Source organism: Pan troglodytes, chromosome Y (genome assembly GCF_028858775.2).
Source record: "Pan troglodytes isolate AG18354 chromosome Y, NHGRI_mPanTro3-v2.0_pri, whole genome shotgun sequence".
In the NCBI taxonomy this organism is placed as follows: domain Eukaryota; kingdom Metazoa; phylum Chordata; class Mammalia; order Primates; family Hominidae; genus Pan; species Pan troglodytes.
Window position 1 is genome coordinate 28,041,042 of NC_072422.2, and position 13,112 is coordinate 28,054,153.

The following is a 13,112-nucleotide window of genomic DNA, read 5'->3' on the forward strand; positions in this document are numbered from 1 at the left end:
ATAGCTACATTTGAGCCTTTTCCTTTTAAATTACTCAAAGAATTTAAACAAGCTATAAATCAGTATGGACCAGGTTCTCCTTTTGTAATGCGACTATTGAAGAATGTTGCTGTTTTTAAAGAATGTTGCTGTTTTCAGTAGGATGAAAACTACTTACTTGTCTAACTCCTTACTTGAGCTTGTCTTACTCCTGCTTAGTTCTTACAATTTAAAACTCGGTGGGCAGATGAAGCTTCCATTCAGGCTGCTCACAATGCCCAGGCCCAACCTCAAATTAATGTAACTGCAGACCAGCTTTTGGGGGTTGGTGGCTGGGCTGGTTTAGATGCACAACTGGTCATGCGGGATGATGCCATAGAACAGCTTAGAGGAGTGTGCATTAGAGCTTGGGAAAAAATCACTTCAGGTGGGAAACAACACCCTGCCTTTAGTGCTATAAAACAGGGACCAAGAGAACCATACGTGGATTTTATAGCTTGGTTACAGGAGTCTCTTAAAAAGATGATTGCAGATTCGGCTGCTCAGTATATAGCGCTGCAGTAATCAGCTTTCGACAATGCTAATCCCAACTGCCAGGCTGCTCTGAGACCTATCAGAGGGAAAGCACATTTAGTTGATGATATCAAGGCCTGTGACAGTATCAGAGGTAATCTGCATAAAGCTACTTTGTTGGCACAGGCAATGGCAGGACTGAGAGTGGATAAAGGAAATACTCCATTTCCTGGAGCTTGTTTTAACTGTGGGAAGTACGGTCACACTAAAAAACAATGTAGAAAAAAATCAGCGAGTCAGGCTGCCAGACAGGGGAAAAAAGATAACTGCTGAGCCTGAAATATGTCCAAAATGTAAAAAAGGAAAACATTGGGCTAATCAGTGTCACTCTAAGTTTGATAAAGAAGGGAACCTGATTTCGGGAAACGCCATGAGGGGCCCGTCCCAAGCCCTGTTCTAAACTGGGGCATTTCCAGCTCAGGCCATTCCCTTACCCCCATATAACGTCTGTCCCCCGCCACAGCTGGTAGTACTGCAGTAGATTTATGCTGCACAAAAGCTGTGAGCTTTGTGCCTCAGGAACCCCCTCAAAAGGTCAACAGGAGTCTGTGGACCCTTGCCAGTGGGGATAATAGGATTCCTTTTAGGAAGGTCTAGTTTAGGTTTAAAAGGGGTACAAATACATTAGTCATTGATTCAGATTACTAAGGGAAAATTCAAATTGTTATACCTACTTCTCTTCCCTGGAAAGCAGAGCCAGGAGAGCGTATAGCACAGCTCCTGATTGTGCTATATGTGGGAATGGGAAAAAGTGAAATTAAATGAACAGGAGGATTTGGAAGCACAAATAAACAAGGCAAAGCAGCTTATTTGGTGAATCAAATTACTGATAAACGTCCTACCTGTAAAGTAACTATTCAGGGAAGAGAATTTAAAGGTTTGGTAGATACAGGAGCGGACATTTCAATCATTTCTATACAGCACTGGCCATCCACGTGCCCAGTTCAAACCGCTCAATTTAACATAGTTGGAGTTGGTAAAGTCCCTGTAGTATATCAAAGTAGTTATATTTTGCATTGTGAAGGGCCCGATGGACAACCTGGGGCTATTCAACCAATTATAACTTCTGTACCTATACATTTATGGGGAAGAGATTTATTACAACAATGGGGAGCCCAAGTTCTAATTTCAGAACAATTATATAGCCCTCAAAGTCAACATACAATGCATAAAATGGGTTATGTCCCTGGTATGGGACTAGAAGAAAATTTGCAAGGTTTGAAAGAACCACTTCAAGTGGAAAGACAAAATTCTTTCCAAAGATTAGGAAATATTTTTTGATAGTGGCCATTGTTAAGCCTCTAGAACCTATACGTTTAAAATGGTTAACAGATAAGCCAATTTAGATAGAACAATGGCTGCTAAGTAAAGAGAAACTGGAGGCTTTAAAGAAATTAGTTACTGAACAATTAGAAAACAGGCACATAGCTCCAACATTTTCCCCTTCGAATTCTCCAGTTTTCCTAATTATAAAAAGATCAGGTAAATGGAGAATGCTGACTTAAGAGCCATCAATTCAGTTATACAACCTATGAGAGCATTACAGCCGGGACTGCCTTCTCCTGCTATAATTCCAAAAAATTGGCCTTTAATAGTCATAGATTTAAAGGACTTGTTTCTTTACTATCCCTTTAGCTGAGCAAGACTGAATGGTTTGCATTTACAATTTCTGCGGTAAACAACCTGCAGCCTGCTAAGCATTATCATTGGAAAGTGTTGCCACAAGGCATGTTAAACAGTCCAACAATTTGCCAGAAGTATGTAGGGCAAGCAATTGAACCTACTCGTAAAAAATTTTCAGTGTTATATTATGCACTATTTGGATGATATCCTTTGTGCTGCCCCCACTCGAGAAATATTACTCCAATGTTATGATCACTTGCAAAATGTGATTTCTCATGCTGGCTTAATTAATAGCTCCTGACAAAATTCAGACTACTCCCTACTCCTACTTGGGGACCTTAGTAAATGACACTACCATTGTGCCACAGAAAGTAACCATATGTAGGGATCAATTTAAAACATTAAATGACTTTCAAAAATTACTAGAGGACATTAATTGGATACAACCTGCTCTAGGCATTCCTACCTATGCTATGAGTAATCTGTCTTCTATCCTTAGATGAAATCCTAGTCTCACTAGCCCTCAGCAATTAACAAAGGAGGCTGAGACAGAGTTACAACTGACTGAGAAGCAAGTCAATAAAGCTCAAATAAATAGAATAGATCCAGAGAAGACTCTATATTTACAAATGTTTTCAACTCGGCATTCACCTACTGGTGTTATTGTCCAAGAACAGGACTTAGTAGAGTGGCTTTTTCTTCCACTTTTTCTTTCCATTTAGGAAAATGTCGATAATAATTTTCCTAAAACAAAGCTGTTTCAGTTTTTGAAATTAACTAATTGGATTCTCCCTAAAATAACTAAATTTAAACCAATTGAAGGTGCTGAGAATGTTTTCACAGATGGGTCTAGTAACGGTAAAGCTTCTTATTTTGGATTAAAAGGTAAAGTTTTCCAGACGCCCTATACTGCAGCTCAAAAAGCGGAGCTGGTAGCGGTAATTGAGGTATTGACTGCTTTTGATATGCCTGTTAGTATGATTTCTGATTCTACATACGTGGTTCATTCCACACAGTTAACTGAAAATGCTCAGTTACGACTTCATACAGATGAACAACTGATGACTTTATTTTCTCAACTGCAAACAGCAGTTAGAAGTAGAATGCACCCTTTTTACATCACTCACATTAGGGCTCATACGCCTCTTCCAGGACCTTTGAAGGGAATCAAATGGCTGATCACCTAGTTGCTAATGCAATATCTAATGCTAGACACTTTCACAATTTAACCCATGTTAATGCCTCTGGTCTCAAACACAGATACAGCATTACCTGGAAAGAAGCTAAAGCTATTATCCAGCGATGCCCAACTTGCCAAATGGCACATTCCTCATCTTTTACAGGAGGAATTAAACCTCGAGGATTGGAACCTAACTCTCTTTCGCAAATGGATGTCACATGTTCCCTCGTTTGGGAAGCTAGCTTACGTACATGTACGCATGGACACCTTTTCTCACTTTGTCTGGGCTACATGCCAATCAGGAGAGTTTTTTGCCTGTGTTAAACGTCATCTTTTGCAGTGTTTTGTGGTGATGGGCATTCCAGCTTCTATTACAACAATAATGCCCCAGGCTATACTAGCCAAGCTCTAGCTACATTTTTCTCTATGTGGAATATTAAACGCATTACTGGTATCCCATACAATTCTCAAGAACAAGCCATAGTGGAAAGAATGAATCTCTCCCTAAAACAGCAGTTGCAAAAGCAGAATGAGGGAGACAGAGAATATGGAACCCCACAGATGCAACTGAATCTAGCATTATTAACTTTAAATTTTTTGAGCCTGCCCAAAGGCCAGATGTTATCAGCAGCTGAACAGCATCTACAGAAACCAGCTGTAAAGACAGAAGCAGAACAACTAATTTGGTGAAGAGATCTGATTACAAAAAGTTGGGAAATAGGTAAAATAATAACTTGGGGTAGAGGTTATGCTTGTGTTTCTCCAGGCCAAAATTACAGCCAATTCTGACACCATCAAGACACCTGAAACCTTATCATGAGCCAGATGCCGAGGAAGAGACTCCGGGAGGATCCTGAGGATCCCCCGGTTACAGCCATGTTGAGACTGACACTGAGGAGGACCCCAACTGTCATGAGCAACACCCGTCAAACACAGCCAACCCCCTGGGGACAGACCAAGAAGCTGTCATAGATGGCAGAAGAAAACCTGGGGAAAGCAGGACAACCAGTCACAATGAGTAATTTAATGGTAGCTATGATAGTGGTTATCATCACTGCTGTGAGTATTCCTTCAATAATGGCTGACACAGAGAACAATTATACTTATTGGGCATATTTATCGATCTTGGCTGGCAATAATGCCTGGATGCAATCACTCCATGACACAGTTACACACGCTTTCTGATCTCAGTATTTACCATAATAAATGTGCTCCTATAATTGAGGCATACTGCCTTCAAAAACCTATTTGTAAACAAAATAGAACCTGGCCAGAAATAATGAACATACTTGTTTAGGAAGATTGCATTGCAGAACAGACAGAGGTGCTGCACAACAATTCCTATGGAATCATTATTGATTGGTCCCCTAAGGGGATGTTTAGCTTAAATTGCACCTCTCAGTCTGTGTGCCATGGCCACACTATGTTCAGCTGGTCTGAACAAAACGGTCAGATGGTAGTGATGATAAGAAGTACACCAAAAGTTCCTATTATCTGGAACTATGGCAGTATAGTGGCACCTCAACCTCAAATGATATGGCTCATTGTAGAAGCTAAACATAAGGATTTGTAGAAACTATTAATAGCTCTTAATAAGATCAAAATTTGGGAAAGAATAAAAAAGCATCTAGAAAGACACTCTACAAACTTGTCTTTGGATATTGCAAAATTAAAGAACGAATATTTAAAACATCCCAGGCACACCTGACCTTAATGCCAGGAACTGGAGTGCTTGAAGGAGCTGCAGACAGATTAGCAGCTGGTAACCCATTAAAATGGATCAAAACACTGGGAAGCTCTGTGACTTCAATGATGATTATGCTTTTAATCTGTGTTGTTTGTCTTTGTCTAGTCTGCAGATGTGGATCCTGACTCCTGCGAGAAGTAGCTCACTGTGACAAAGCTGCCCTTGCTTTTATTGATTTGCAAATCAAAGGAGGGGGACATGTTGGGAGCAGGCCCCCCAAAACCTGGCCATAAACTGGCCCCAAAACTGGCCAGAAGCAGAATCTCTGCAGCATTGTGACATGTTCATGATGGCCACAACGCCCACACTGGAAGACTGTGGATTTACGGGAATGCGGGCAAGGAACGCCTGGCCCGCCAAGGGTGGAAAACCGCTTAAAGGCATTCTTAAGCCACAAACAATAGCATTAGCGATCTGTGCCTTAAGGACATGCTCCTGCTGCAGTTAACTAGCCCAAACTATTCCTTTAATTCCGCCCATCCCTTTGTTTCCCATAAGAGATACTTTTAGTTAAGTTAATATCTATAGAAACAATGCTAATGACTGGCTTGCTGTTAATAAATACGTGGGTAAATCTCTGTTCAAGGCTTTCAGCTCTGAAGGCTGTGAGGCCCCTGATTTCCCACTTCACATCTCTGTATTTCTGTCTGTGTGTCTTTAATTCCTCTACGTAAGCTGGGTCAGGGTCTCCCCAGCCGAGCTAGACTCGGCAATCAACCACCGTTTTTTCTGAAACACATAACATAGTCCTCTGCTCAGAAACTTAAAAGTTTTCGTTTATGTCAGAATATATATCATATTCCTTAAAATGAATCAAGATAATTTGCAAACTACAGACACAGCCTACCCTGATGGACTTTAAGAATTTGCCATCTACTTTCCAGCCACATTGAAATAATTAATTACCCTTTACTGAATACACTACTCCTTTTCCCAACCATACAATGTTCATAAAGCCTAATGATGTTCTATAAATCTCCAATTATTGCTATTTTTGTCTGCTGCAATCAGAATATTCTTCAAGAACTCAAATGTTAAGTTTGTGTGCTTGCAAGGAGAAAAACAGCAGAAAAATAATTTTCCTCAGTGTTTCTGTAGTAGTTTGTATTTATATTTAACCTCATATTCATCAGTTAGATGTGCATTACAATGTGTTGTTTATAGTTTGTCTCTGCAAGTAGAATGTAAACTTCTCCAGGGCAAGCAACACATGCTTATTCTGCACATCTTGTAAGCCTTGGTCAGAAGAGAAAAGTCAATAATGATTTATGAAATGAACCAGAAAGGACTTCATCCTGATCTGCCTGAATATTGAATTAAATCCTGTTTGTAGGCATCTGTGTACTTGCTATGGACTGTTCCTAGTTTAAAGTGAGATGATTATCATTTGGATAAGGATTTACTAAATAAATTCTTCTGTAGGAGATACTTTTAATAGATCTAGTTAGTGAAATATTGTATCAGATGAGAACTTAGCCTAATAGTTTTAATAGTCAATTTCAATCAAAAGCATTACATAAAAGTATAGGTAAATTTAAAATAAAACAACAACAATTCAAAACCTAGAGAATCCAAAACAAAACAACTATCAGTAGAAACAGTTACTCACCTCACAAATGCTACAGTAATGAGCTGGTTCATCATTTGTCCGCCCATGCCATATAACCTCTTTTCCTGCTGCAACAAGAGCTTCTCTCAATGTCTGACATTGCTTCAGAATTTTCAAAAGACAATACCTATTGTGGGAAAAAACTATTTGTGAGAGTAACTAAATACTGAATATTTTACATAAAAGGTATACCAATTAGAAATAACTTTGTGAATCTGGGTTCTAAAGTCTATTCACATGGTAATTTTTCTTTTCCTCAAATTTTCAAATGTGCATGCTGGACGATGACAATATTAAAATATTTAAAGTTGAGAATAACTGACATTTGACTATAAAAATGCAATGATCATAATCTACAATAAATTCATCCTTAATTAAAGATATATTATTTATTTGGGCTCTAATTTGGACAAGTAAAATAACTTTTGTAAGAGTCAATTTCTTCATCTTTGAAATAAAAGTTCAGAATTACAGGTTGGAATTTTTATGATTACAGAAAGGCAAGAAGGTTGCCTATACCCTCACAAGCAGTTATATAATAGATTTTAAAACTTTGGCACCACAGCAGATAATTATCTATGAATATGGTCACTACAAGATACAAAGTTAGTTCCAATATAACAACAAAGAAAAAAAAGTATTACTTGCTGAATTTTAATTTGAAAATGGTATAGTAGAGTCCTTCATTATTATTCACACTGACTTTTCTTATAATTTATACCTTTCCTACACATACTTGTGAGGATAACAATATATTGCAAACAATTTCAAATACTGCTGATTTTCCTGTAACTTGCTGTCACTGCTCAAAACTGCCTGCTAAAGTTTCTGTGAATCTAAGTTTTTCAAAGCAGAGGTGGTATAGGTGATACTCTAAGGCACATTTCAACTCTAAACTTATCTTAGAAAGCATGATATGGGTTTAATAAAAATGCCATTAACACCTTTTGTAAACATATAACCTCCCGGAATCAGGAGAATTTGAGCTAATTTGGAGCTTGTTGCTCTGTTACACTACAGATACGGACTTGAAATTATCAGTATATGGATTACATACCAAATATTTGGGGGGAAAATGATCATATTATCAGTATGTAAAATTATTTTCCACATCTGTTTATTATCTTTCTTTCCCATGAGTGTAAGCATCATGAGCATGAGGCTTTATCTGTTTTGGTTTTGTAAACTGTTGTGGGACTAAATAACAACAGTTAAATTTTACAATATACATTAAGTTTTATATAAATTTAAATTTACGTAAAATTTTACAATATACATTAATGGCAGATTTAATTTCCTTCATTTATATTTTCTTGCCATTTGTTACTTGTCAGGTTAAACTATTACTTGTTATGTTTCTTTTCCTTACTTTTAAAATCAGAATTCCTATAAGTAACCCTGGGGCAAAATCATTAGGGATATTACATACAAAATATGCTAACTTATTTTAAAACATAAGTACAGCAATATAAGCCTAATGTGGCATGACAAATTCCTTAAGTATCATACAAAATACATAATTTTCAGTTTGCCTTTAGCAATTATGCCTACTTAGAAACAATGCCATATTTCTGCCTATATTTGAATTTCACCAGGAAAGTCTTATTGTGAGTTTTTTTGTGTATGAAAGATGTGCCAGGGGAGACAAGTAAAAAATTCCGTTCCTGTCAAAAAGTAAGAATATAAACCACACTGGATCTGTGGCACCTACTGACGTCTTCCTCCCATCCCTTTTCTACATGATTTCACTTCTGGGTACAGGGATATTACTGCAAAATAGTGCTTCAAAACATGTCATATTTCACAAGAAAATAATGCCTCAAACTTTATGAATTTGTGTTTTTGCAAATTCAACCATGTTTCCAAATGAGAAAATAAACTGCCACAAAGAGGCAGCAATCATGAAGGCTTAGTACCATACACAAGACATGGAATTGGTACTTTACATTAGATATGCCACACAATTCTCGTAACAGCTCAGTGCAAGAAGCATCCATACCCATTTTACTAAGTGGGAAATGTGGGAGTCAAAAAGGTAAAGTTTGCATGATGTTACAAGGCTATTTAATTAGGGATTAGGGATTTCCAAACTAAGTAATTTCAAGCTTCCTCTTACTATGTCTTCCATACTCTCTTCTGCTCACCATCTGTCAATTTTTGTACCTACTCACCCCACCACCCTGTGCCATTGTCTTTCATGAAGATAAAATCCTTGGGGCTAAAACAACATTACATTCCCCCAAATAATGAGGGTTAGTTTTTTCTTTTTTTAGATAGAGTTTTTTTTTTTTTTTTTTTTTTTTTTTTGAGATGGAGTTTCGCTCTTGTTACCCAGGCTGGAGTGAAATGGCGTGATCTTGGCTCATGCAACCTCTGCCTCCTGGGCTCAAGCAAGGCTCCTGCCTCAGGCTCCCAAGTAGTTGCGATTACAGGTGCCCGCCACCATGCCCAGTGAATTTCTGTATTTCTAGTAAAAATGGGTTGCACTATGTTGGCCAGGCTGGTCTCAAACTCCTGACCTCAGGTGATCTGCTTGCCTTGGTCTCCCAAAGTGCTGGGATTACAGGCGTGAGCCACCATACGTGACCACAATGAAGCTTATTCTGTGCAATCAGTTTGGTTCTATTTGTTTCTCAACAGATGAACTTTCATTTCCAGTAATTCTCATTATTTTGACAATTACATCACAGTTTTTATTGTATTACTTTATACTCAGTTTTGAAATTTCATATAAAAACGAGGCAAAACACTACAAAGGAATAGTGCTTTGTTGCTAGAAGTAAACACTAAGAATGAATAGTATTTCTATAGACACTACAGAAACAAATAGCTGAATATTACTAATATAAAATAATAATATTGTCATTATATATTACAACAGCCATTCCAGAAGCAGACTCTCTGGAATGATGGTAGAGAATTATAAGACCCAAAAGTGAAATCTTAAAAGCTGACTGCTGTTATATTAACAATATTGAATAACTCAATTGTGATTGCTCCATGTTCTGATGTATTCTCCTTCAAAGAAATTTTTATTCCTTACCACTTCAGAAGGCAGCAGTAGGAAATGAACAAAGAACAACAACAATTTTGAGAGGTAGAGGCTTTTATGGAGACCACATAAATGAGAATCTGATTCAATTAAAGGGCATGGAAGAATACATAGAAAGTAATAGTATTAAGGGAAAGAATATTTAAAAGATTCAAGATAAATCTCAAGACTTGTTTTAACATAAACTGTCTGCTTTGGCTAATCCTTGAAACAGATTTCATCTGAAGAGAACTGAATGGCTTATAAAGAGTCACAAAAATGTACTGTTGACATTTCTTCCTTTTGCTCAATTTGAATAGATTTACCCTATGACAATTACAAATTCAATTTAAAAAATATAAAGGAAGGGAAATGAACAGGCATATTGTGGCCTTCTGTTAAGGCATAACACACTAGGAATACTGAGACGCCTAAAAGGCCACAGGATTTAGACAAAATCACTTTGTTAAAGTTATATATTTTACAATAATCTGCTCTGAAGAAAAGTGGGAAAAAAATAGAAGCTGGCTGGTTACATAGGTACACACATGCCATGGTGGTTGGCTGCACACATCAACCTGTCACCTACATTAGGTATTTATCCTAATGCTATTCCTCCCCTAATCCCCCACTCCCGACAGGCCCTGGTGTGTGATGTTCCCCTCCCTGTGTCCATGTGATCTCAATGTTCAACTCCCACTTAGGAGTGAGAACACGCAGTGTTTGGTTTTCTGTTCTTGTGTTAGTTTGCTGAGAATGATGGTTCCCAGCTTCATTCATGTACCTGTAAAGGGCATGAACTCATCCTTTTTTTTGGCTGCACAGTATTCCATGGTGTGTATGTGCCACATTTTCTTTATCCAGACTATTACTGATGGGCATGTGGGTTGGTTCCAAGTCTTTGTTATTGTGAACAGTGCTGCAATAAATATATGTGCATGTGTTTTTACAGTAGAATAATTTATAATCCTTTGGGTATGTACCCAGTAATGGAATTGTTGGGTCAAATAGTATTTATCATTCTAGATCCTTGAGGAATCACCACACTGTTTTCCACAATGGCTGAACTAATTTACACTCCCGCCAACAGTATAAAAACGTTTCTATTTCTCCACCTACTTGTGAGCATCTGTTGTTTCCTGACTTTTTAATGATCACCATTCTACACGGTGTGAGATGGTATCTCACTGTGGTTTTGATTTGCATTTCTCTAATGATCAGTGATGATAAGCTTTTTTTCATGTCTGTTGGCCACGTATCTTTTGAAAAGTCTCTGTTTATATCCTTAGCCCACTTTTTGATGTTTTTTTTCTTGTAAATTTGTAAAGTTCCTTGTAGATTCCAGATATTAGCCCTTTGTCAGATGGATAGATTGCAAAATTTTTCTCCCATTCTGTAGGATGCCTATTGATTTTGCTGTGGAGAAAACTCTTTAGTTTAATTAGATCCCATTTGTCAATTTTGACTTTTGTTGACATTGCTTTTGGTGTTTTAGTCATAAAGTCTTTGCCCATGCCTATGTCCTGAATGGTATTGCCTAGGTTTTCTTCCAGGGTTTTTATGGTTTTTGGTCTTACGTTTAAGTCTTTAATCCATATGAGTTAATTTTGTATAAGGTGTAAAAAAGGGGTCCAGTTTCAGTTTTCTGCATATGGCTAGCCAGTTTTCCCAACACCATTTATTAAATAGGGCATACTTCCCTTATTGCTTGTTTTTGTCAGGTTTGTCAAGATCAGATGGTTGTAGATGTGAGGCGTTATTTCTGAGGCTTCTGTTCGGTTCCATTCATCTATATATGTTTTGGTACCAGTACCATGCTGTTTTGGTTACTGTAGCCTTGTAGTATAGTTCGAAGTCAGGTAGTGTGATGTTTCCAGCTTTGTTCTTTTTGCTTAGGATTGCCTTGGCTATGTGGGCTATTTTTTGGTTCCATATGAAATTTACAAGTAGTTTTTTCTAATTCTGTGAAGAAAGTCAGTGGTAGCTTGATGGGGACAGCACTGAAGCTATAAATTAATTTGGGCAGTATGGCCATTTTCTCAATGTTGATTCTTCCTATCCATGAGCATCGAATGTTTTTCCATTTGTTTGTGTCCTCTCTTATTCCATTAAGCACTGGTTTTGTAGTTCTACTTGAAGAGGTCCTTCACATCTCTTGTAAGTTGTATTCCTAGGTATTAAATTCTCTTTGTAGCTGTTGTGAATGGGGAGTTCATTCATGATTTGGCTTTCTATTACTGGTGTACAGGAATGCCTGTGATTTTTGCACATTGACTTTTCTTTCCTGAAACTTTGCTGAAGTTGCTTATCAGCTTTGGGAGATTTGGGGCTGAGATGATGGGGTTTTCTAAATATACAATCATGTCATCTGCAAACAGAGACAATTTGACTTCCTCTTTTCCTAACTGAATACCCTTTATTTCTTTCTCCTGCCTGATTGCCCTGGCCAGAACTTCCAACCCTATGTTGAATAGGAGTGGTGAGAGAGGGCATCCTTGTCTTGTGCTGGTTTTCAAAGGGAATGCTTCCAGTTTTTGGTCATTCAGTATGATATTGCTCATTCAGTTTATCATAAATAGCTCGATTATTTTGAGATACGTTCCATCAATACCTCGTTTACTGGGAGTTGTGAAGGGGTGTTGAATTTTGTTGAAGGCCTTTTCTGCATCTATTGAGATAATCATGTGTTTTTTGTCATTGGTTCTTTTATGGGATGGATTACGTTTATTGATTTGTGTATGTTGAACTAGCCTTGCATCCCAGAAATGAAGCCGACTTGATCCTAGTAGATAAGCTTTTTGATGTGCTGCTGGATTTGGTTTGCCAGTATTTTATTGAGGATTTTCGCATCGATGTTCATCAGGGATATTGGCATGAATTTTTTTTTATTTCTTGTGTCTCTGCCAGGTTTTGGTATAGAAATAATGCTGGTCTCATCAAATGAGTTATGGAGATGTCCCTCTTTTTCTATTGTTTGGAATAGTTTCAGAAAGAATGGTACCAGCTCCTCTTTGTACCTCTGATAGAATTTGGCTGTGAATTTGTCTGGTGCTGAGTTTTTTTTGGTTGATAGAGTATTAATTACTGCCTCAATTTCAGAACTTGTTATTGGTCTATTCATGGATTCGATTTCTTCCTGATTTAGTCTTGGGAGGGTGTATGTGTCCAGGAATTTATTCCTTTCTTCTAGATTTTCTAGTTTATTTGCATAGAGGTGTTTATAGTATTCTCTGATTGTGGTTTGCATTTCTATGGGATCAGTGGTGATCTCCCCTTTATCATTATTTATTGCATCTATTTGATTCTTTTTCCTTCTTTATTAGTCTGGATAGTGGTCTATTTTATGGATCTTTTCAAAAAATCAGCTCCT

The 13,112-nt window shown here is 37.6% G+C and overlaps 1 protein-coding gene across 34 annotated transcripts in view; it reads right to left on the bottom strand.

The window, feature by feature from the left end:
* The window catches only part of UTY (ubiquitously transcribed tetratricopeptide repeat containing, Y-linked), a 249,115-nt gene that overhangs the window by 19,340 nt on the left and 216,663 nt on the right, over positions 1 to 13,112 (bottom strand). For all 34 annotated transcript variants that reach the window (XM_063804975.1, XM_063804974.1, XM_063804973.1 and 31 more), the window contains one exon: positions 6,712 to 6,838. In XM_063804975.1, coding sequence (XP_063661045.1) covers positions 6,712 to 6,838 — 127 coding nt within the window. The remainder of the gene's footprint in view (positions 1 to 6,711; positions 6,839 to 13,112) is intronic.